The sequence below is a fragment of the Theropithecus gelada genome, chromosome 7b (genome assembly GCF_003255815.1).
Source record: "Theropithecus gelada isolate Dixy chromosome 7b, Tgel_1.0, whole genome shotgun sequence".
Taxonomy (NCBI): Eukaryota; Metazoa; Chordata; class Mammalia; order Primates; family Cercopithecidae; genus Theropithecus; species Theropithecus gelada.
The window spans coordinates 22,583,346-22,606,153 of record NC_037675.1 but is presented as its reverse complement, the minus strand read 5'-3'; the positions used below and the strand labels follow the sequence as shown (position 1 = coordinate 22,606,153).

General features: G+C 44.2%; 1 protein-coding gene across 1 annotated transcript in view; it reads right to left on the bottom strand.

Annotated features, from left to right (window-relative positions):
- Positions 1 to 22,808, bottom strand: part of RPGRIP1 (RPGR interacting protein 1) — a 70,235-nt gene that overhangs the window by 4,581 nt on the left and 42,846 nt on the right. The window contains exons 19-23 of the mRNA XM_025391578.1: positions 22,151 to 22,289; positions 17,437 to 17,534; positions 7,304 to 7,496; positions 4,745 to 4,829; positions 694 to 824 (exon numbers count right to left, since the gene is read on the bottom strand). Coding sequence (XP_025247363.1) covers positions 694 to 824; positions 4,745 to 4,829; positions 7,304 to 7,496; positions 17,437 to 17,534; positions 22,151 to 22,289 — 646 coding nt within the window. The remainder of the gene's footprint in view (positions 1 to 693; positions 825 to 4,744; positions 4,830 to 7,303; positions 7,497 to 17,436; positions 17,535 to 22,150; positions 22,290 to 22,808) is intronic.

Below are 22,808 nucleotides of genomic sequence, written 5' to 3'. Positions count from 1 at the left end.
AAAAAAAAAAAAAAAAAAAAAAAAGAGACAAGATGGGCCAGGTGCAGTGGCTCACGCCTGCAATCCCAGCACTTTGGGAGGCCAAGGCAGGCAGATCACTTGAGGTCAGGAGTTCGAGACCAGTCTGGCCAACATGGTGAAACACGGTCTCTACTAAAAATACAAAAATTAGCCAGGCATGGTGGCACACGCCTGTAATCCCAGCTACACAGGAAGCTGAGGCAGGAGAATGGCTTGAACCTGGGAGGCGGAGGTTGCAGTGAGCTGAGATCACACCATTGCACTCCAGCCTGGGCAAGAGTGAAGCGCCATCTCAGAAAAAAAAAAAAAAAAAGACTGGACACATGATAACACAAAGAATGGGTATCAGCTGCCTATACAAACATGCTCAAGAGAGGTCCAAAATTCTGATGTATAAATTTGAAATGAAAATATCTTTTTAAAAATCCCCTTTTCAAACACTGTAGATTCAAAATCAATTCTAGTTGTAATCTGGTATATGGGGGTTAAAATACACAACTGACTACTTTAATGCTGGATCCAGAAATAAATACAGTTGTAGCGATAAGATTTCAATCCAGTTTGTGTCTCGTCAACTTCATAGTGATAACTATGTATTGAAGATAAAATATATTCACTATTAGGATGATTTCCTTAGAAATAATTAGAACTGAAAAAAAAAAAATTACTCACTGTCTAGCTCTTGCTCTAGAATATCTCTTCCTGACTCCAGGATCTTCCACAGTTTAAGATACGCATATCCTACTTCTTCACATTCTTTCTTTTCTTCATCCAGAGGATCACTTACCACTGTAAACTTTAAACTAAAAAGAAATTGCATTTAATTCAGCACTGTTGATACTCTTAATGCTTAAAAAATAAAATAAGGATAGAATTAATCATAAACAATACAATATCTTCTCTGAATCACTTTTCCCTTGCCTCCATTTTACAAAATGACAATAAGCAAAAAAGTCAGGAATTGGTATAAGTTAAGCAGTAACAGTCCTTTTAGAAGAGGGAACATCATGGGATGTGCCCATGAGTTCAAGACCAGCCTGGGTAACATAGGGACACCCTGTCTCTACAAGAAAATAAAAATAAAAATTAGCCGGGCATGGTGGCACACACCTATAGTCCCAGCTACTTGGAAGGCTGAGGTGAGAAGATCACTTGAGCCCAGGAGGTTGAGGATGCAGTGAGCTGTGATCATGCCACTGCACTTCAACCTGGGTGACAGAGCAAGACCCATCTTTAAAAGAAAAATGTAAAAGGAAAAGAAACCCTAGCCGGGCGCGGTGGCTCAAGCCTGTAATCCCAGCACTTTGGGAGGCCGAGACGGGTGGATCACCAGGTCAGGAGTTTGAGACCAGCCTGGTTAACACGGTGAAACCCCGTCTCTACTAAAAAGTACAAAAAACTAGCCGGGCGAGGTGGCGGGCGCCTGTAGTCCCAGCTACTCGGGAGGCTGAGGCAGGAGAATGGCGTGAACCCGGGAGGCGGAGCTTACAGTGAGCTGAGATCCGGCCACTGCACTCCAGCCTGGGTGACAGAGCGAGACTCCGTCTCAAAAAAAAAAAAAAAAGAAAAGAAACGAAACCCTGTACTGATTAAGCAGTCACTCCCCATTCTCCTTCCCTAGCTCCTGGGAATCACTAATCTACTTTCTATCCCTCTGGATTTGCCTATTCTTGACTTTTCATATTTTTATTAATTTTTGAAAGCAAATATCAGTAGCTAATACAGAGTGCCAGGAATAGGACTAAAAACTCAAGCTCTTAAAAAGCACAGCTAAATATGATTAAACTGAAACAAAGGAATTACTTTAAAGGGATCCATTCTCAGCCCATTAGGCAATATTCATTTGTAACTATGTTTCTATGCCATTATTGAGAACTTCAACAATGCAAAGGGATAATGCTGACTCCCTCATCCCAATTTTCATAGGAAAGGGTTGATAACTAGCATTCTGATGTGCCAGGCACAATACCAAGTGCTTTATGTAAACTATATTATCTCAATTTTATTCTCACAAGAGCCTGCAAATTAAGTAATGTCAAAAAGATCAAAGAGCTAGTAAGTCTAAGAGTCTGGAATAAAAACAAGGTTGGTGGGATTACAAAACCTGTTCTGTCTGCTAGACCATACTGGCAAAAAGAAAGCCGCAGGTAATATCAATCGAATCTAAAATTGAGTAGAAAATGATTATCACTGTCAGGGAATAAAGGAAGAGAGAGTTCTGGAAATGCTGGGACCAAAAAAAAGCAAAAGCTAAATTTAACATTAGCACAGAAAGGAAAGGACCAAATCACTTTCCATTTCCAAAAGTTCTCTGTAAGCTTATATCTGTTTAGGCCCACAGTGATACTGAACTCAGATTCACTGTTATTTCATCTGGCTCCTTTTTCAGTTCTTTCTGTGACCAACCAAAGACAAAGTAGGCCGGGCGCGGTGGCTCAAGCCTGTAATCCCAGCACTTTGGGAGGCCGAGACAGGCGGATCACGAGGTCAGGAGATCGAGACCATCCTGGCTAACACAGTGAAACCCCGTCTCTACTAAAAAATACAAAAAAAATAGCCGGGCGAGGTGGCGGGCGCCTGTAGTCCCAGCTATAGGGAGGCTGAGGCAGGAGAATGGCCTAAACCTGGGAGGCGGAGCTTGCAGTGAGCTGAGATCCGGCCACTGCACTCCAGCCTGGGCGACAGTGCGAGACTCCCTCTCAAAAAAAAAAAAAAAAAAAAAAAAGACAAAGTAAAAGTAGATTAAACAAATGTATTGGGCCTTTCAAAAAGTGCTTAAAACACTGGGTCGGGCACAGTGGCTCGCGTCTGTAATCCCAGCACTTTGGGAGGCAGGGCAGGAGGACTGCTTCAGCCCAGGACCTGAAAGACCAGCCTGGGCAACATGGTGAGATCCTGTCTCTAAAACAAACAAACAAAATATTTAAAAATAAGATAAAATACCAGCTCCACATTATTTCTTATGCACACACATGCAGAGGCGGTATGTATGCCAGATTTCAAAAACAAAAACCATATGCCTATTTAAATTTGAATTTCAGCTAAACAACAAATAACTTTTTTTTTTTTTTGAGACGGAGTCTCGCTCTGTCACCCAGGCTGGAGTGCAGTGGCCGGATCTCAGCTCACTGCAAGCTCTGCCTCCCGGGTTTACGCCATTCTCCTGCCTCAGCCTCCCGAGTAACTGGGACTACAGGCGCCCGCCACCTCGCCCAGCAAGTTTTTTTGTATTTTTTAGTAGAGACGGGGTTTCACCATGTTAGCCAGGATGGTCTCGATCTCCTGACCTCGTGATCCGCCCACCTGGGCCTCCCAAAGTGCTGGGATTACAGGCTTGAGCCACCCCGCCCGGCCATAACTTTTTTTTTTAGAGGCAGAGTCTTGCTTTGTCACCCAGGTTGGAGTGCAGTGGCACGATCTTAGCTCACTGCAACCTCTGCCTCCCAGATTCAAATGATTCTTATGCCTCAGCCTCCTGAGTAGCTAGAATTACCAGCATGTGCCACCAAGCCCAGCTGATTTTTTTTGTTTTTTCAGTAGAGACAGGGTTTCACCATGTTGGCCAGGCTGGTCTCGAACTCCTGGCCTCAAGTGATCCGCCCGCCTTGGCCTCCCAAAGTGCTGGGATGTGAGCCACCGCACCCGACCAAATAATTTTTTTTAGGATAAGTATGTCCCACATTTTATCTGGAAACTCTAAAAGAAGGCCTTCTTCAGATTATTGGAATAATAAGGACAACCGGCTTTCCTAAAACTTTAAAGGAGATCTACAATTTACTTAGTTATGTCAATATCCAAAAATTCCTGTTTGCCAGGCGTGGTCGCTCACACCTGTAATCCCAACACTTTGGGAGGCTGAGGCAGAAGGATCACCTGAGGTTGGGAGTTCAAGACCAGCCTGGCCAACGTGGCAAAACCCTGTCTCTACTAAAAGAACAAAAATTAGCCAGGCATGGTGGCACACAACTGTAATCCCAGCTACTTGGAAGGCTGAGGCAGGAGAATCACTTGAACCCAGGAGGCGGAGGTTGCAGTGAGCCAAGATTGCATCACTGCACTCCAGCCTGGGCAACAGAGCGAGACTCCATCTCAAGGAAAAAAAAAAAAAAAAAAGAATGTCAACAATTTTGCTCATTCCATTTGGGCATTGTCAGTATTCAGGTAAACTGTGCTACAAAAAAAGGGCCCATCAGGCTGGCATGGGTGAGAAATGAACATAAGATTATGGGCTGGGCACAGTGGCTCACGCCTGTAATCCCAGCACTCTGGGAGGCCAAGGAGGGCAGATCACTTTAACTCAGGAGTTCAAGACCAGACCATGGGCAATATGGCAAACCCCTATCTCTATACAAACACAAAAAATTAGCCGGGCATGGTGGCACATGCCTATAACCCTAGCTACTTGGGAGGCAGAAGCACAAGAATCCCTTGAGTCTGAGGAGGCGGAGGTTGCAGTGAGCTAAGATCGCACCACTGCACTCTAGCTTGGACGACAGAGTGAGACCCTGTCTCAAAAATAAATAAATAAATAACCTATAAGATTACATACTTGATTAGGTGGTCACAAACATAAAGTATACTCAAGTACATAGGAAATTCATTAAGAGTAAATTAACTCAAAAAAAGTCATTAAAATATTCAGCATCAGCACAAAATCAAACTCAAACTTTTGAATTTCTGTCTCAATATCTCCTTTGTTTCAAAGTGGAAAGCAGATGCTTACTGTCCTTGATCAGGATCTTGTCCAGTCAGCATGTCGAACAGAAACTGCCTTCGGTCTTGCTGCTCCTGTGGGTCCAGGTCTATTACTGTATTAAGGGTCAGAGAAAAAAGCAAAGAATCATATACTATTGCAGTGTGAGCCTCAAGACTTTCATAAGTGATATTCATGGTAGTTTTCATGAAAAGATTAGACTCCTTGCCTGGATCTAGAATAACATGGACCAACTGCTTTGAAAATCATTTGTGTGTGTGTGTGTGTGTGTGTGTGTGACAGATTCTTACTGTGTCAGGCTGGAGTGCAGTGGCGTGATCTCGGTTCACTGCAGTCTCCACCTCCCAAGTTCAAGTGATTCTCCTGCCTCAGCCTCCCGAGTAGTTGGGATTACAGGTGCACCCCACCACGCCCAGCTAATTTTTGTATTTTCAGTACAGACAGGGTTTCATCATGTTGGCTAGGCTGGTCTCCAACTCCTGACCTCAAGTAATCTGCCTGCCTTGGCTTCCCAAAGTGCTGGGATTACAGGCATGAGCCACTGCACCCAGGCTCCTTTGAAATTCTGAATGAAAAAGATTTCCACACTTGAATCAAATATGAGGGTAGGAAAAAAAGATTTCATGTATGACTTTCTCAAATTTTCACTTATGATATGCTCTTTCTTTAAAAACTACTGAAAATATGATCCATTAAAATAAGAAAATAAATCAGAGGATGACCAGGAGATAGTAAATCTGGTATAGGAGAGAATTTGATCATATTCTCCATGAGCAGCAGTGATAACGGAACAGTGGGCTAGAGCAGAACAAGAGGATAGAGAGAGGTCTTCAGGGAAAAAACGGATGAGTAGATAATGTGACAGGTTTATTTGAAAATTTGGGGCCGGGCGCGGTGGCTCAAGCCTGTAATCCCAGCACTTTGGGAGGCCGAGACGGGCGGATCATGAGGTCAGGAGATCGAGACCATCCTGGCTAACACGGTGAAACCCCGTCTCTACTAAAAAATACTAAAAACTAGCCGGGCGAGGTGGCGGGCGCCTGTAGTCCCAGCTACTCGGGAGGCTGAGGCAGGAGAATGGCGTAAACCCGGGAGGCGGAGCTTGCAGTGAGCTGAGATCCGGCCACTGCACTCCAGCCTGGGCGACAGAGTGAGACTCTGTCTCAAAAAAAAAAAAAAAAAAGAAAAAGAAAATTTGGGAAAGCTGTTGGAGGACAGGAAAATAATTACAATATGTATAATGAAAATCAGGCAAATGAAAAATTGCCTCAAAAAATGCGTGAAAAGAAATACAATCATTGCATACTACTTGGTTCTACAAGACTTAGTATTTACATATCCGTAATAACAGAACCAATTTAAATTGATTTAAATGAAAATTATGATACAATTATATGGGAAGGAAGGGACATGAGTGTAGTGCAAAAGAGCTAACTTTTAAGGTCCAAGATAGGAAGTCTAAAGCCAGTGAATCAGGAAATTGCAATAGAAATGTTACTCAGAGCCGGGCGCGGTGGCTCACGCCTGTAATCCCAGCACTTTGGGAGGCCGAGGCGGGCGGATCACAAGGTCAGGAGATCAAGACCACGGTGAAACCCCGTCTCTACTAAAAATACAAAAAATTAGCCAGGCACGGTGGCGGGTGCCTGTAGTCCCAGCTACTCAGGAGGCTGAGGCAGGAGAATGGCGTGAACCCGAGAAGCGGAGCTTGCAGTGAGCCAAGATCGCGCCACTGCACTCCAGCCTGGGCGACAGAGCGAGACTCCGTCTCAAAAAAAAAAAAAAAAAAAAGAAATGTTACTCAGAAGCCAGGTATGGTGGCTCATGCCTGTAATTCCAGCTACTCAGGAGGCTGAGGCAGGAGGATCGTTTGAGTCCAGGAGTTTGAAACCAGCCTGAGCAATATGTTCAGACTCCATCTCAAAAAAAAAGGAAAAGAGGGAGAACAAAAATCAATACTCAGAAGTATGATGGAGGTAAATAACAGAAGAAATGGCTGAGATAGGATGGGCTTGGTGGCTCATGCCTATAATCCCAGCACTTCGGGAGTCCAAGGCAGGCAGATCACTTGAGGTCAGGAGTTTAGAGACCAGCCTGGTCAAAATGGTGAAACCCTGCCTCTACTAAAAATACAAAAAACTAGCCAGGCACAGTGGTGTGCACCTGTAATCCCAGCTACTTGGGAGACTGAGGCACGTGAATCGCTTGAACCTGGGAGTCAGAGGTGGCAGTGAGCCAAGATCACATCACTGTATTCTAGCCTGGGCAACAGAGAGAGACTCCATCTCAAAAAGTAAAAATAAATATAACTGAAGTATGGAAAGCGGTGGATTGAGGAAGGGTGGAAACAGGGGAAGTGATTTGCGAAGAGGTGGAATAAAGGACTGCTAAATGTAAAATGTTTAGCCCCATTTGATGTTTTTAAACCATATGCACACAGTACTTTGAAAAATAAAATAATAAAATGAAATGGTTGGATTCACCCCACAAAAATCCAGAGTAATTCTGACCCTCAGTCTCAATGTTCATCAGACTTCCTCACCCCAGTAACCACACAGGATGCCTCACCCTTGCTAAAGTGAAAGTAGATTTCTTCTCCTGCCCTAGGCTTCCTTAGGGATACTGGAGTCTCTGTCTCCGACAAGGGTAGGTTGTAGAATTTGTACTCCACGTACACCTGTTTTATGTTCTCATCAGACATTACTTCTGCCTCTGGGTAGAAGGCCAGGGAGACAATTTCAATGCACATCTTCTCTGAATCCTGATAAGGAAAATTTAGTTTATTTAGTTCCTAAAGGTTAGTGAGGCTCCAAGTGCTTATACTCCATCCAATTAACACAGTACAGTACTCTCTAGAAATCAACCATAGGCATAATCTATCTACTATATTATTCCCTGAGAATCCTTTTATAGGTAAAACTGGCATCAAAAGACAACTTGACTTAATTGCCATAGCTAATCGATAGGAAATTTATAAAGAGAACCCAGTTCTTCTCTCTCACAGTCCAGTGGATCATTTCTGCAGGCCAGTCTTTCTCAGTCATCTCCACATATAGAAAGAATTTGTAAAATGTCTGATTTGGAGGAGTGGGGAGGGTGGATAATGGGAGGTTGTCTGGTAGGAACAATGTGCATTGCTCCAGGCTTCACCACAGTGGAATATATCAATGCAGCAACATTGCACTTGTACCCAATGATTATATACAAATAATACATTTCTAAACAGATAGCTATTTTTCAACTTTTTTTTTCTTCTTCTTCTTTTTTTTTTTTTAGATAGAGTTTTGCTTTGTTGCCCAGGCTGGAGGGCAGTGGTGTGATCACGGCTCACTGCAGCTTTGACACCCTGAGCTCAAGCAGTCTTCCCACCTTAGTCACCCAAGCAGCTAGGACCACAGGTACACCACCACATGGGGACAATTATTTTCATTTTTTTAATAAAGATACGGTCGGCCGGGCGCGGTGGTTGAAGCCTGTAATCCCAGCACTTTGGGAGGCCGAGACGGGCGGATTGTGAGGTCAGGAGATCAAGACCATCCTGAGCTAACACGGTGAAACCCCGTCTCTACTAAAAAATACAAAAAACTAGCCAGGCGAGGTGGCAGGCGCCTGTAGTCCCAGGTACTCGGGAGGCTGAGGCAGGAGAATGGCGTGAACCCGGGAGGCGGAGCTTGCAGTGAGCTGAGATCCGGCCACTGCACTCCAGCCTGGGCGACAGCGAGACTCCGTCTCAAAAAAAAAAAAAAAAATAGAGATATGGTCTTGCTATGTTGCCCAAGATGGTCTAGAACTCCTGGACTCAAGCAATCTGTCCACCTCGGCCTCCCAAAGTGGCTGAGATTAGAGGCATGAGCCACTGCAACTGGCCACAACTTTCTTAATGAAAACCAATCTAGGCCGGGCGCGGTGGCTCACGCCTGTAATTCCAGCACTTTGGGAGGCCGAGGCGGGCTGATCACGAGGTCAGAAGATTAAGACCATCGTTACTAACACAGTGAAACCCTGCCTGTACTAAAAATACAAAAAAATTAGCCGGGCGTGGTGGCGGGCGCCTGTAGTCCCAGCTACTCGGGAGGCTGAGGCAGGAGAATGGCGTGAAACCAGGAGGCAGAGCTTGTAGTGAGCCGAGATTGGGCCACTGCACTCCAGCCTGGGCGACAGGGCAAGACACCGTCTCAAAAAAGACAAAGAAAAAAAAAAAAAAAAAAAAATACCAATCTAGTATTTTCCTGAGGTTAGGACCTAAAAGACCTCCTGACTGATACTGGAGATTCAGTAGCTGCTTCAGCCACTATAGCAAAGAGCTGCCCAGGGCTTCCCGAGCCCACCCAAGTGCATGCCACTGAGGAGGCCACCAGACCTCCCTGCCCTCCCACAGGAACTCCAATATTTTCAATCCCACTTCAGAGTCGCTGCCATCACCCTGTTCTCTCTTTTGATTTTCCCTGTGTGCATGTTGGCATCAGGGATACCAGGAGGAGGTTTCCAGAAGTACACCAAGGCCAACAGAAGTCTCCTCCTTCCACAGTGTGGCAGGCAAGTCAGCATCGTGACACCAGCAATGAATCAATCCAGGATGGTTCCCTACCAGCCGTAGCTCTCACCCCGGCATCTGTGAGTGACCTCCTGTATGCTTCTCTTCGCTAGCCAATGCCCTTACTTTTCCAAAGACCTGCTCTTACCCTGTCTTTTCTTCTTTTAGAAAGCTGGTGGAGCTCTTGTAGCTGCCCCTGAGAAATTCAGCAGGCAAGATCTCTCAATGATTCTGCATCAGAATCATCTGGGGTGCTTCTTTAAAATGAAGATATTTGGCAGGGCGCAGTAGCTCACACCTGCAATACCGGCACTTTAGGAAGCTGAGGCGGAAAAATCACCTGAAGTCAGGAGTTCGAAACCAGCCTGGCCAACATGGTGAAACCCCATCTCCACTAAAAATACAAAAATCAGCCAGGCATGGTGGCTCATGCCTGTAGTCCTAGCTACTCGGGAGGCTGACATATGAGAATCGCTTGAACCTAGGAGGCGGAGGTTGCAGTGCCACTGCACTCCAGACTGGGCAACAGTGTGCGACTGGGTCTCAAAAAAAAAAAAAACAACCATATTTGACGTTTTCCTCTTAATAACCCTCCTACAACATCCAATTCTCCCACACATTAAGAAAACCATTGACTATACAGTGTTTTCAAAAATCTGAATTTTTTGACACTTTGATGGGTCAGATTAGAGGGTTTCACTAGCTTTTTTAAAAAGAAACAATAGGTAAGGATAGACAGGATTAGCCAGTATATAGTGGAACAGGAGAACGCATGGCAAATGTTAATAGTAAGCCTGGTTTCTTGAAACTTTGGTTTTTTTGTTTTTTTTTTTTGAGACGGAGTCTCACTCTGTTGCCCAGGCTGGAGTGCAGTGACCGAATCTCAGCTCACTGTAAGCTCCGCCTCCCAGGTTTACACCATTCTCCTGCCTCAGCCTCCCGAGTAGCTGGGACTACAGGCGCCCGCCACCTCGCCAGGCTAGTTTTTTGTATTTTTTTAGTAGAGACGGGGTTTCACCGTGTTAGCCAGGATGGTCTCGATCTCCTGACCTCGTGATCCGCCCGTCTCGGCCTCCCAAAGTGCTGGGATTACAGGCTTGAGCCACCGCGCCCGGCCCGAAACTTTGTTTTTTTATGAGTATATTGGATACTGAAGAAATGTATTTCTCATAGTGATTGCTATAAAAAATGTATAAAAGCCTCTGTGTTACATCAGACTGTCTAGAGTTGCTCCTGGGAATCTGTATTTATTTATTTACTTAGAGATGGAGTCTAGCACTGTCATCCAGGCTGGAGTGCAGTGGCGCAGTCTCGGCTCACTGCAACCTCTGACTCCCTGGTTCAAGCGATTCTCCTTCCCCAGCTTCCTGAGCTTGGACTACAGCATGTGCCACCATGGCCGGCTAATTTTTGTATTTTCAGTAGAGATGGGGTTTCGCCATGTTGCCCAGGTTGGTCTCAAACTCCTGACCTCAAGTGATCCACCCACCTCGGCCTCCCAAAGTGTTGGGATTACAGGCGTGAGCCACTGCGCCCGGCTCCATGAAAATCTATGCGGAGTATCTAGTGCCTGGCGCACAGTATACACTCAGTAAAACTGTATTAAATGTTACCTTGAGCAAGCCCTTCTCCCTCGACTTCACTGTCCTCCTTTGAAAGGGGGTGGGGGGATAATAATATATATGTGAGCAAGAGAAACTGTAATTTTCTTTTGATTTTCCACACCTCAGATAAATCAAACTCTTTCCTACCTCAGGGCCTTTACACTTACCAATTCCTTTGCCTGAGATGGAGTACAGTTTACCCAGTACATGGGTAGCTCTTCCCTTCTCATTCTTCAGATTTCAGTTCAAACGTACCCTCCTCAGAGAAATCTTTCCTTAACACCTATCCTAGTTCAAGCCCCCCATTGCTATTATATCGCCTTTTTTATTTCCGTCATAATACTTAGAATCTCAGAGCTATCTGCTTTACTTATTTGCTCACTGATGTACATGTTTTCCCTCAGTAGTATGTGAGATTCAAGAGAGAGGAGACCAAGTCTGTCTTATCCACCATTTTGTGCCCACAGAGCCTGGCAGTTATTAAAACAGGCGCTTCATAATTACTTGAAGGAAAGAATAACTCATAAGGCTGCTGTGAAGCCCGAGAGAGTCATGAATAGCAACCACTTGGCACACAGTATGAAATCTCAATCATTACCCATTAGAGTTCTGTCTAAACGAAAGGTCATGTATTATTTTAATGCACTACTGATCAGCAGTTAAGAAGAAAGAAGTATAAAAAGCTAAATATATCGACGTGGATGGAACTCCAAAACACTACTGATTGAAAAATACATGTTTCATAACGTTACCAAAAAAGAAAAAAAAAGAGTAAAACTAAATACAAATTACACAGCACCTTCCTGTACATCTAAAATTATTTTTCTTTTTTTTCTTTTTGAGACTGAGTTTCGCTCTGTCGCCAGACTGGAGTGCAGTGGCGCCATCTCGGCTCACTGCAACCTCTGACTCCCTGGTTCAAACGATTTTCCTTTCTCAGCCTTTCCAGCAGCCGGGATTACAAGCATGCGCCACCACGCCCAGCTAATTTTTGTATTTTCAGTCGAGATGGGGTTTCACCATGTTGGCCAGGATGAACTTGATCTCCTGACCTCATGATCTGCCCACCTCAGTCTCCCAAAGTGCTGGGATTACAGGTATGAGCCACCATGCCTGGCCTTAAAAATTATTTCAAAATAAGGTTTTGAAAAAGAATATGTGTAGTTTTGTGTTATTTATTTGAAGGAAAAAGAGGCAAATACAAAACACTACGAAAGTTAAAGTTATTTTTTAAGCCCTGAAAAAATATACCCCAAAATTCACAACAATGGTTTTCTTGGGGGAATGGGGTGCAAAGACAGCAGGGGATTAAGGATAATGGTCAATCTAAGTGATTCAGCTTTATTTGTAATATTCTAGTATTTTGCAAAAAAAAAAAGTATTTCACCATCTTGAGTTGTTTAATTTAAAATTTTTGAATTCACTAAAAATCCTGGAACAAAAAAAAATGTATTCTAAACCTTACTTGTGTAGTCCAATTTAAATTTTTTTTTTTTTAAGACAGAGTCTTAGTCTGTCACCCAGGCTGGAGTGCAGTGGCGTGATCTCGGCTCACGGCAACCTTCATCCCCTGAGTTCAAGTGATTCTCATGCCTCAGCCTCCTGAGTAGTTGGGGTTACTGGCATGTGCCACCACATCCGACTAATATTTTTATATTTTTAGTAGAGACCGGGTTTCACCATGTTGGCCAGGCTGTTCTCAAACCCCTGACCTCCAGTGATCCACCCGCCTCAGCCTCCCAAAGTGCTAGGATTACAGGTGTGAGCCACTGTGCCTGGCTAGTTAAAGAAAAAAAACAAATTTTTTGAGATGGAGTCTTGCTCTTTTGCCCAGGCTGGAGTGCAGTGATGCAATCTTGGCTCACTGCAAACTCCACCTTCTGGGCTCAAGCGATTCTCCTGCCTCAGCCTCCGGAGTAGCTGGGATTACAGGCACCCGCCATCATGCCCAGCTAATTTTTGTATTTCTGTACACAGGATTTCTCCATGTTGGCCAGGCTTCTCTAGAACTCTTGACCTCAGGTGATCCGCCCACCTCGGCCTCCCAAAGTGATGGGATTACAGGCATGAGCCCCCACGCCCAGCAAATTTTTTTTTTTTTTTTTGAGACAGAGTCTGGCTCTGTCACCCAGGCTGCAGTGCAGTGGCCGGATCTCAGCTCACTGCAAGCTCCGCCTCCCGGGTTCCCGCCATTCTCCTGCCTCAGCCTCCCGAGTAGCTGGGACTACAGGCGCCCGTCACCTTGCCCGGCTAGTTTTTTTTTTTGTATTTTTAGTAGAGACGGGGTTTCACCGTGTTAGCCAGGATGGTCTCGATCTCCTGACCTCGTGATCCGCCCGTCTCGGCCTCCCAAAGTGCTGGGATTACAGGCTTGAGCCACCGCGCCCGGCCAGCAAATTTTTTAAACTTGCTAATAATCCTGGGACAATAATCAGAAGTCCATATTCATGCAGACTACATCAAGTTTATTCTGGTAACAATGGCGAAATGGGAGGATGAATAAGATTAAAATTTGATCCAAGTATACACAGATGTTTCACTCATTCATATTAGGTTGGACTATACAGAACTGACAATTGTCAACCATTTTTTATCTGTGAGTATGACAATATGTGGTTCAATCTAATATTTTTTGTTGGATTCAGAATCCTTTCTTTACATGAGCTAATTCCATTATGTAATTTTATTGGGACTGAACAGCAAAAAAAGCATGCAATTAGTAATATTAACCATTGAAATATGTATCAACTCATTTGAACTTGCTGGCAGAAACCCTCAAGGATTAGTGCCAGGTAACACCCTTTGGCTTATTAGCTTCAGATGTGCTTTCTAATTTGGCTCAGGGGCAGGGCTGCTAAAACGTACTACCCGGCATATATAAGGGTCAGGAAATCCCTGACACCTGAAATTAACACCATAAGAGAAAAAATTTCGACATTCACTATTGCTAAAGAAACAGTAATCTAAGGCTGTAGAGCAAATGAAAATGATTGCTCCCTCTTAGTTAGTAACTGGTTTGTTTGTTTGTTTGTTTTTTGTTTTTGTTTTTTTTGAGACAGAGTCTCGCTCAGTCGCCCAGGCTGGAGTGCAGTGGCGCAATCTTGGCTCACTGCAAGCTCCGCCTCCCGGGTTCATGCCATTCTCCTGCCTCAGCCTCCCTAGAAGCTGGGACTACAGGCGCCCGCCACCACGCCCGGCTAATTTTTTTGTATTTTTAGTAGAGACGGGGTTTCACCGTGTTCGCCAGGATGGTCTTGATCTCCTGACCTCGTGATCCGCCCACCTCGGCCTCCCAAAGTGCTGGGATTACAGGCGTGAGCCACCGCACCCGGCGTTAGTAACTGTTAAGAAGAGGGAGGCCTGGTGTGGTGGCTCACGCCTGTAATCCCAGCACTTTGGGAGGCCGAGGCGGGCAGATCATGAGGTCAGGAGATTGAGACCATCCTGGCTAACACGGTGAAACCCCGTCTCTACTAAAAATACAAAAAATTAGCCAGGCGTGGTGGCACATGCCTGTAGTCCCAGCTACTCAGAGGGTGAGACAGGAGAATGGCGGGAACCTGGGAGGCGGAGCTTGCAGTGAGTGGAGATCCCACCACTGTACTCCAGCCTGGGCAACAGAGCGAGGTCTCAAAACAAACAAACAAAAAAATTAGCTGGAGGTGACAGCATGTGTCTGTAGTCCCAGCTACTTGAGAAGCTGAGGCAGGAGAGTCACTTGAACCTGGGAAGCGGAGGTTACAGTGAGCCAAGATAGTGCCACTGCACTCCAACCTGGGTGACAGAGCGAGACTCTGTCTTAAAAATAAAAAAAAAAAATAGTTTAACTTAGACCGGGCACAGTGGCTTATACCTGTAAATCCCAGCACTTTGGGAGGCGGAGATGGGTGGATCACCTGAGGTTGGGAGTTTAAGACCAGCCTGGACAACATGGTGAAACTCCGTCTCTACTAAAAACACAAAAATTAGCTGGTTGTGGTGATGCACACCTGTGGTCCCAGCTACTCAGGAGCCTGAGGCAGGAGAATCTCTTGAACCTGGGAGGCAGAGGTTGCAGTGAGCCGAGATTGTGCCACTGCGCGCACTCCAGCCTACACGACAGAACAGGCCTCCATCTCAAAAAAAAAAAAAAAAAATTGCTTAACATTGAGAACTCCAATAGGTCAGAGAAACGAGACTACTATTATCATCACACTCATCATCACTATCATTTGGGACTTAATTTGTCTGAGGCACTATATTAAACCCTTATTTTAATCTTGCCACATCACCATCAGATGGGTATATTACTACTTACATTTTACAGATAAGGAGACAGGCCTAATAGAGGTTAAATAACTCTCCCAAAGCTGTATGACTAGTAAGAAGCAGAGCTGGGATCTAAATCACTGTCTCAGCCAAATTTCTATGCTCTAAAACATTACACTGTACTTCATCTCCATTCATCCCGGCTGACCCCAGGCAGAGGAGTGACAGAACTCAAGTATTGACTCTGAGATTTCAACCCCCTCTATCTTTCATGCCTAGACATTTTGGAATACAACAATAATTTAATATATATGTGCCCATGTTATAAGTTTAACTTGATAATAACACTAATTTTTTGCTTAAGTAGGTTCCTTTTGCATATTTAATTTCTCAAGTAACACTTTGGGGCACACAAAGAAGTTTCCTAAAAGGATATCTTATTTAGGAGTCTTCAATTTAGGTACTTTTTAAAATGGAATCTGGCTGGCTTGTTACAGTTCAAGATCAGTTTGCTGATCAGCTGGCTGCTTTTTTGGTTATTTAAGAGGTGGCACAGTTTAAAAACCTCAACTGGAGTTTCAGCTCTTTCACTAACTCAATAATCCTGTACACATCATTTAGTCTTCTTTACCTTGGTAATATCTAAGTGTTATCTAATTCTGACATTCTGTGGCTCCTATCTGTATTACAAACACTTCTCAGTATATTAACTACATAATATCTAAAAAATATATGATAGAAAAAAGTTCAGACAAAGAGAAACGCAACTGGTTTTGCTGTTGCTGTTGTTTTTGAGACGGGGTATCTCTCTGTCATCTAGGCTACAGTGCAGTGGCAAGATCAGGGCTCACCACAGCCTCAAACTCTCAGGCTCAAAGAATCCTCTCACCTCAGCCTCCCAAATACTTAGGACTACAGATGTGAGCCACCGCGCCTAGCTAGTTTTAAATTTTATGGAGAGACAGTTGTCGTGCTATGTTGCTCAGGCTTGTCTTGAATTCCCGGCCTTAAGCAATCCGCCTGCCTCAGTCTCCCAAAGTGCTGGGATTACAGGTGTGAGCCACCACACCTTGGCTGAAATTGAACTATGTGTTATAGTCAATGTTTAAGTCTACTGACTTTGAGTTGTTTCTCCTCACTCCAATATCCTTCATTTTCCTGCAATTCTTCAGCACAAATTCCAGCTTTCAAGGAAGAGTTTTCCAACCTCTACAAAAGCAACCATAAATTCCCTTTTCTGATTTCTTACAACAAACTTTATATTACATAATCTATCTCCTTGGTTTTAGGTCATCCTACATTCTTATTTAATGTTTCTAATGAAGTTCATAATCATCTATTTGCTCTGAATCTTTTATTTAGTCACTCACTCAACAAATATTGAGAACCTACAAATGTGCCAGGCAGCAGTGACTTAAGACTAATTGTTTTCTACCCATTTGTAACCCACAAGGTTAGAACACAATGATTATTGAATATATCTGGATATTTATTAATATATGTGTGTCTCTTAAATTAGTTCTGAAAGAGCTTTGAGGCTGAACTGTTTAACAGATAATTACGGGTTGAGTAAAAAACAGCAGAAATGGAAAGATCTCCATGAGCCCTCCCATGAAGAATCCCGTCCTCTCTTCCAGACTCCATCTCCCAAAGCAAACCTGTTCTCCTTAGATGGACTTAAAGACAGGGGTACCATTCAGGCTGGGCATGAATTACAGGACACAATGGAGGATATGGGAGTAAGAACAGGCAAAGGATCCAGATAGGAGAGAAGTATTGAAGCAAGTCATCATTTACACCATCTCAAGAAAATGATCCATTTATCTGACTGTACCAGGCGACCTTCGTTCACATGAAACATAAATTTAACTAAACAATTTGCATTTTCCATCAGCTTCATTAAAACTGGATTGACCTTTTGACCCTTACTTGTGTGGCCACTAAGCACACTGTCATTATTGCTTTTTTTTTTTGGAGACAGAGTTTTGCTCTTGTTGCCTAGGCTGGAGTGCAATGGCGCGATCTCAGCTCACTGCAACCTCTGCCTCTCGGGTTCAAGCGATTCTCCTGCCTCAGCCTCCTGAGTAGCTGGGATTACAGGGATGCGCCACCACGCCTGGCTAATTTTTTTTGTATTTCTAGTAGAGATGAGGTTTCTCCATGTTGGTCAAGCTGGTCTCGAACTCCCGACCTTAGGTGATCTGCCCACCTCGGCCTCCCAAGGTGCTGGGATTACAGGCATGAGCCACCATGCCTGGTCACTGTCATTATTTATAGTCTTATCTCGTATGCAATGATTACACCAGTGTACTTACTGCCTTATATTTCTGAGACATGGGTGGCACTATGACGTCATCACTGTCTGTAGTTTGTGCTTCACTGACTTCAGAACCTTGTTCAGAGGATTCTTTATCTGCTAGAGAAGAGGTTGCAGTTATAGAACTGTTTCAAAGCACTCTAGCCCAAGAAAAGACCCAGCACACACATCTCCAATCCACTGTCTGGTCACTAGTTCCAAGTGTCTAGATTTTGTCTTCACTTACTAAGAATCAAACCCTCTTTTTCAAAGGTACACTTATTCAGAAGCTTGCTAAACATACAGGATTCACTTCTCAAAAAAAGAAAGGGAAAGAAGGAAAAACAGAAAGGAAGGAAGGCAGGAAGGAAGGGTGAGAGTAAGGGAGGAAGAAGGAAGTCCTTTTGTGGGGGTTGAAGAAAATGGCCAAGCTTGAGGTAAAGCAGTGCAACTGGGTGGGGCAGATTGTATTTTCCAAAGATGGCCTCTCTGGCCGGGCGCGGTGGCTCACACCTGTAATCCCAGCACTTCGGGAGGCCGAGGCAGGTGATCACCTGAGGTCAGGAGTTTTAGACCAGCCTGGCCAACATGGCGAAGCCCCATCTCTACTAAAAATGCAAAATTAGCCTGGCTTGGTGGCGCACTCCTGTGGTCCTAGCTACTCAGGGGGCTGAGGCAGGAAAGTTGCTTGAATCCAGGAGGCAGAGGTTGCAGTGAGCCGAGATCGAGCCACTGCACTCCAGCCTGGGCGACAAGAGACTCTGTCTCAAAAAAAAAAAAGATAGCCTCAAATGATCTCTCCCATCCCACATGCTCTCCTCACAATGCAACTGACCTTAACACTGCTCCTATTGAGTGCTGGGGTCTTTGTCCCCTCCCCTTCAACTAAGGTGGATCTTTTGGACTGTCTCAACTGAAAGAGTATGGTAGGAGTGATGCTATGTGACTTCTAAGGCCAGAACACAAAAATGCCATGGACTTGCACCTGGCTCTCTTGGAACTCAGCTACCAACCTGTGAGGAAGCCCAAGCAACTGCTGACAGCCAGGAGCACCTGATCAGCGAATAGGGTGAGCCATCTTGCAAGTTAAACCCATCAGCCCCCTAGCTGAGCCATCTCATGCCACATTGAGAGAGGAGAAATGAGTCTTCTTCATGAGACCTGCCTAACATGCAGAGTAGTGAGCCAAAGAAATGATCATTGTTGTTGTAAGTCACTAAGTTTTGGAGTAGATTGTTACACAGCATTAGATAACTGGACAGCAAGCTGTGCCTCTTCTGTAAAATTTCAAAATCTTGGGTTGTCCGTTTCACTGAGGTCTCAAAGGGAAAAGGTCTGAGGGGCAGCAAAAGCAAAGGCTGCTAAAGGACACAAGGCTTTGTCTACATATGTGGAAATGGCCTTAAAATCAGGCTCTTTTCATTTCTTGACGGCCTTTACCTAATACCCTTAGATCTTTGTCTAAAATATTAATAAGCTTCTTTTTCAACAACTACAGCATCCTGCCTCTGATAGCTCCACTCAGACGTCTGAAACCAGGCAGATTTAGCTTCTTGCGAGTACTAACTGGCGGTTTTGATTTTTTTTTTTTTTTTTTTTTTTTTTTTTGAGATGGAGTATTGCTCTTGTTGCCCAGGCTGAAGTACATGGCATGGTCTCGGCTCACTGCAACTTCTGCCTCCCAGGTTCAAGCAATTCTCCTGCCTCAGCTTCCCAGGTAGATGGGGTTACCAGCACCTGCCACCACACCTGGCTAATTTTTGCATTTTTAGTAGAGGCAGGGTTTCACCATGTTGGCCAGGCTAGTCTCAAACTCCTGACCTCAGGTGATCTGCCCGTCTCTGCCTCCCAAACTGCTGGGATTACAGGTGTAAGCCACTGCGCCTGGCCAGTCTTGATCTTTTGAAATTCATGAAGAACAGCGATATTAAAACAATAACTAACAATTAGGCTTCCACAGAAATAGTCTTCTTTTATTATTTATGACTATAAATAGATGACCATATAGTACATGGGGTTTAGATTACCTTCTGGTCCCATATTTCACTTTCTGCAAGGAGAAAAACCTAGTGGATATAGATTATACTTAATCAACTACCTGAAGAAATGTAAATTGGGAGTATGAAGATAACTGGAACCCTGCATTCAGGTCTGGATACACTGAAGCTATCTAGATACAGTGTTACCATTTATTCTACTATTTAATGATTAATAATATTCCATTGTCTGCAAATCATAAGAATGGAATTGTTCTCTTATAACCAGGATTTCTTGCCAGTCATGTAAATTTGGCTCTGGGAAACTTTGGGCTTGGTTATTCTTGTTAACCTTCCTTACACTGAGTAAACTTTGATGGAAAAATGGGATTATGCAATCAATAGAAAAATTATCCTTCTCATGAGAAAAATCATTTATGCTCTTCCCATTTAAGAAGTTATTCCGAATACATTCAAAAGCATAAAAATTATGCTTTTAGCTCTTCCCATTTAAGTTATGCCAAATACATTCAAAAGCTTAAAAATTATACTTTTAGGCCAGGTGTGGTGGCTCACACCTGTAATCCTAGCACTTTGGGAGGCTGAGGTGGGTGGATCACTTGAGGCCAGGAATTTGAGACCAGCTGGACAACATGATGAAACCTAGTCTCTACTAAAAATACAAATATTAGCCAGGCATGCTGGGGCACACCTGTAGTCCCAGCTACTCTGGAGGCTGAGGCAGGAGACTCACTCGAACCTGGGAGGCAGAGATTGCAGTGAGCTGAGATTGTGCCACTGCACTCCAGCCTGAGCAACAGAGAGAGACTTCATCTCAAAAAAAAAATAATTTTATATATATATATATATACACACACACATATATATAATATACATAAAATACTTCTAGAGATTTAGAAAAAAAGCTTTTTTTAAGTAGTAAAGACTCCCTTTTCACAATATTTTCATATCTGCCTTTATATTTTTCCTCTCATTATTACATTTTTCAAGCACATAGAAAAACCTATGAAATATAAATGTTCAGCTTATTAAATCGTTGTAAAATGAACATCTCTATCACAACTCAGCCAAGAAATAGAACGTTGGTAGCACTCCAGATGCCCAAAGCGTGTCCTTTCCTGGTAACCATCTTCCCCTTCTCCTAGGAGTAACCACTATTCTCACCACTGTCAGAACTAGAGGAAGGCATTTGAGGCACGGACCTTAGGCATAAAATTTGAAGGGGTGCCAAAAACTCAATAATCAAGACAAACACTGACTTGTTTTTTGTTTTTTATATTGAGACAGAGTCTTGCTCTGTTGCCCAGGCTGGACTGTAGTGGTGTAATCTCAGCTCACTGCAACCTCTGCCTCTGGGGTTTAAGCAATTGTCTTGCCTTAGCCTCCCCAGTAGCTGGGATTACAGGCAGATGCCACCACACCCAGCTAATTTTTTGTATTTTTAGTAGAGACCGGGTTTCATCATGTTGGCCAGGCTAGTCTCAAACTCCCGACCTCAGGTGATCTACCCGTCTACGCCTCCCAAAGTGCTGGGATTACAGGTGTGAGCCACTGCGCCCAGCCAACAAACAGTTTTAATGAGAAAATCAAAACTAGGTTGGGTGCGGTGGCTCACACCTGTAATCCCAGCACTTTGGGAGGCCGAGGTGGGCGGATCACCTAAGGTCAGGAGTTCGAGACTAGCCTGACCACCATGGAGTAACCCCATCTCTACTAAAAATACAAAATTAGCAGGGTGTGGTGGTGCATACCTGTAATCCCAGCTACTCGGGAGGCTGAGGCAGGAGAATCGCTTGAACCCAAGAGGCAGAGGTTGTAGTGAGCTGAGATCATGCCATTGCACTCAGTCTAGGAGACAGAATGAGACTCCATCTCAAAAACAAAACAAAACAAAAAAACCCTGGGGCAAAATAACATTTTATAAACACTGAGTAAGTTACTTCTTTAAGAATTCCAGCCTTGGCTAACCCAACCATCACACTTATAACACAAAACTGGGCCTAGCGTCTTACATACTAATTTTCCATGAAAAATTTAGCATTCTGGCCGGGCGCGGTGGCTCAAGCCTGTAATCCCAGCACTTTGGGAGGCCGAGACGGGCGGATCACGAGGTCAGGAGATCGAGACCATCCTGGCTGACACGGTGAAACCCCGTCTCTACTAAAAATACAAAAACTTAGCCGGGCGTGGTGGCGGGCGCCTGTAGTCCCAGCTACTCGGGAGGCTGAGGCAGGAGAATGGCGTGAACCCGGGAGGCGGAGCTTGCAGTGAGCTGAGATCCGGCCACTGCACTCCAGCCTGGGTGACAGAGCGAAACCCCCTCCCCCCAAACAAAAAAAAAAAAAAAAAAAAAGAAAAATTTAGCATTCTAAGATGAAGGGGAAAAGTAAATAACTAGCTTGGCAAAACAATTCAATGATTAAACAGAAAAAAATTGCTTTTTTTTCTTTTTTTTGAGATGGAGTCTCGCTCTGTTGCCCAGGCTGGAGGAGCGCAGTGGTGCAACCTCAGTTCACTGCAACCTCCTCCTCCTGGGTTCAAACAATTCTCCTGCCTCAGCCTCCTGAGTAGTTAGGATTACAGGCACGTGCCACCACACGCAGCTAATTTTTGTATTTTTAGTAGAGACGGGTTTCACCATGTTGGCTGGGCTGCTCTTGAATGCCTGACCTTGTGATCCGCCCACTTCGGCCTCCCAAAGTGCTGGGGAAAAAAATAGATTTTAAAATACAATACCATTTACAGGATGTAGAGGTTCCTTCTGTTTCAGTGCTGAATGGGATAATGTCATTTCCTCTTCCTCTGGCTCATTTTTAAAGCCATCACCTATGGAGCTGTAAGCCTCTGAGAACTTCCACTCAGTATAATTCACCTGCTTCAGAATAAGAACAACAATATTACATAGCTGGTAATATCTTGGTTTGGTTTTCTTTCTTCATTCCTTCCTTCCTGCCTTCTTTTTAAATACTAGCTCTTTTTATTTTTTAAAATTATTATTATTATTATTATTATTATTTTGAGACAGAGTCTCCCTCTGTCACTCAGGCCAGAGTGCAGTGATACCATCTTGGCTCACTGCAACCTCCGCCTTCTGGGTTCAAGCGATTCTCCTGCCTCAGCCTCCCGAGTAGCTGGGATTACAGGAGCTCGTCACCACACCTGACTAATTTTTCTATTTTTAGTAGAGATGGGGTTTCACCATGTTGACCAGGCTGGTCTCGAACTCCTGACCTCACATGATCGGCATGCCTCAGCCTCCCAAAGTGCTAGGATAACAGGCATGAGTCACCATGTCCAGACAATACTAGCTCTTTTTAATTTTTAAAAGTTAATACTTGTTGGCCGGGCATGGTGGCTCACGCCTATAATCACAGCACTTTGGGAGGCCGAGGCA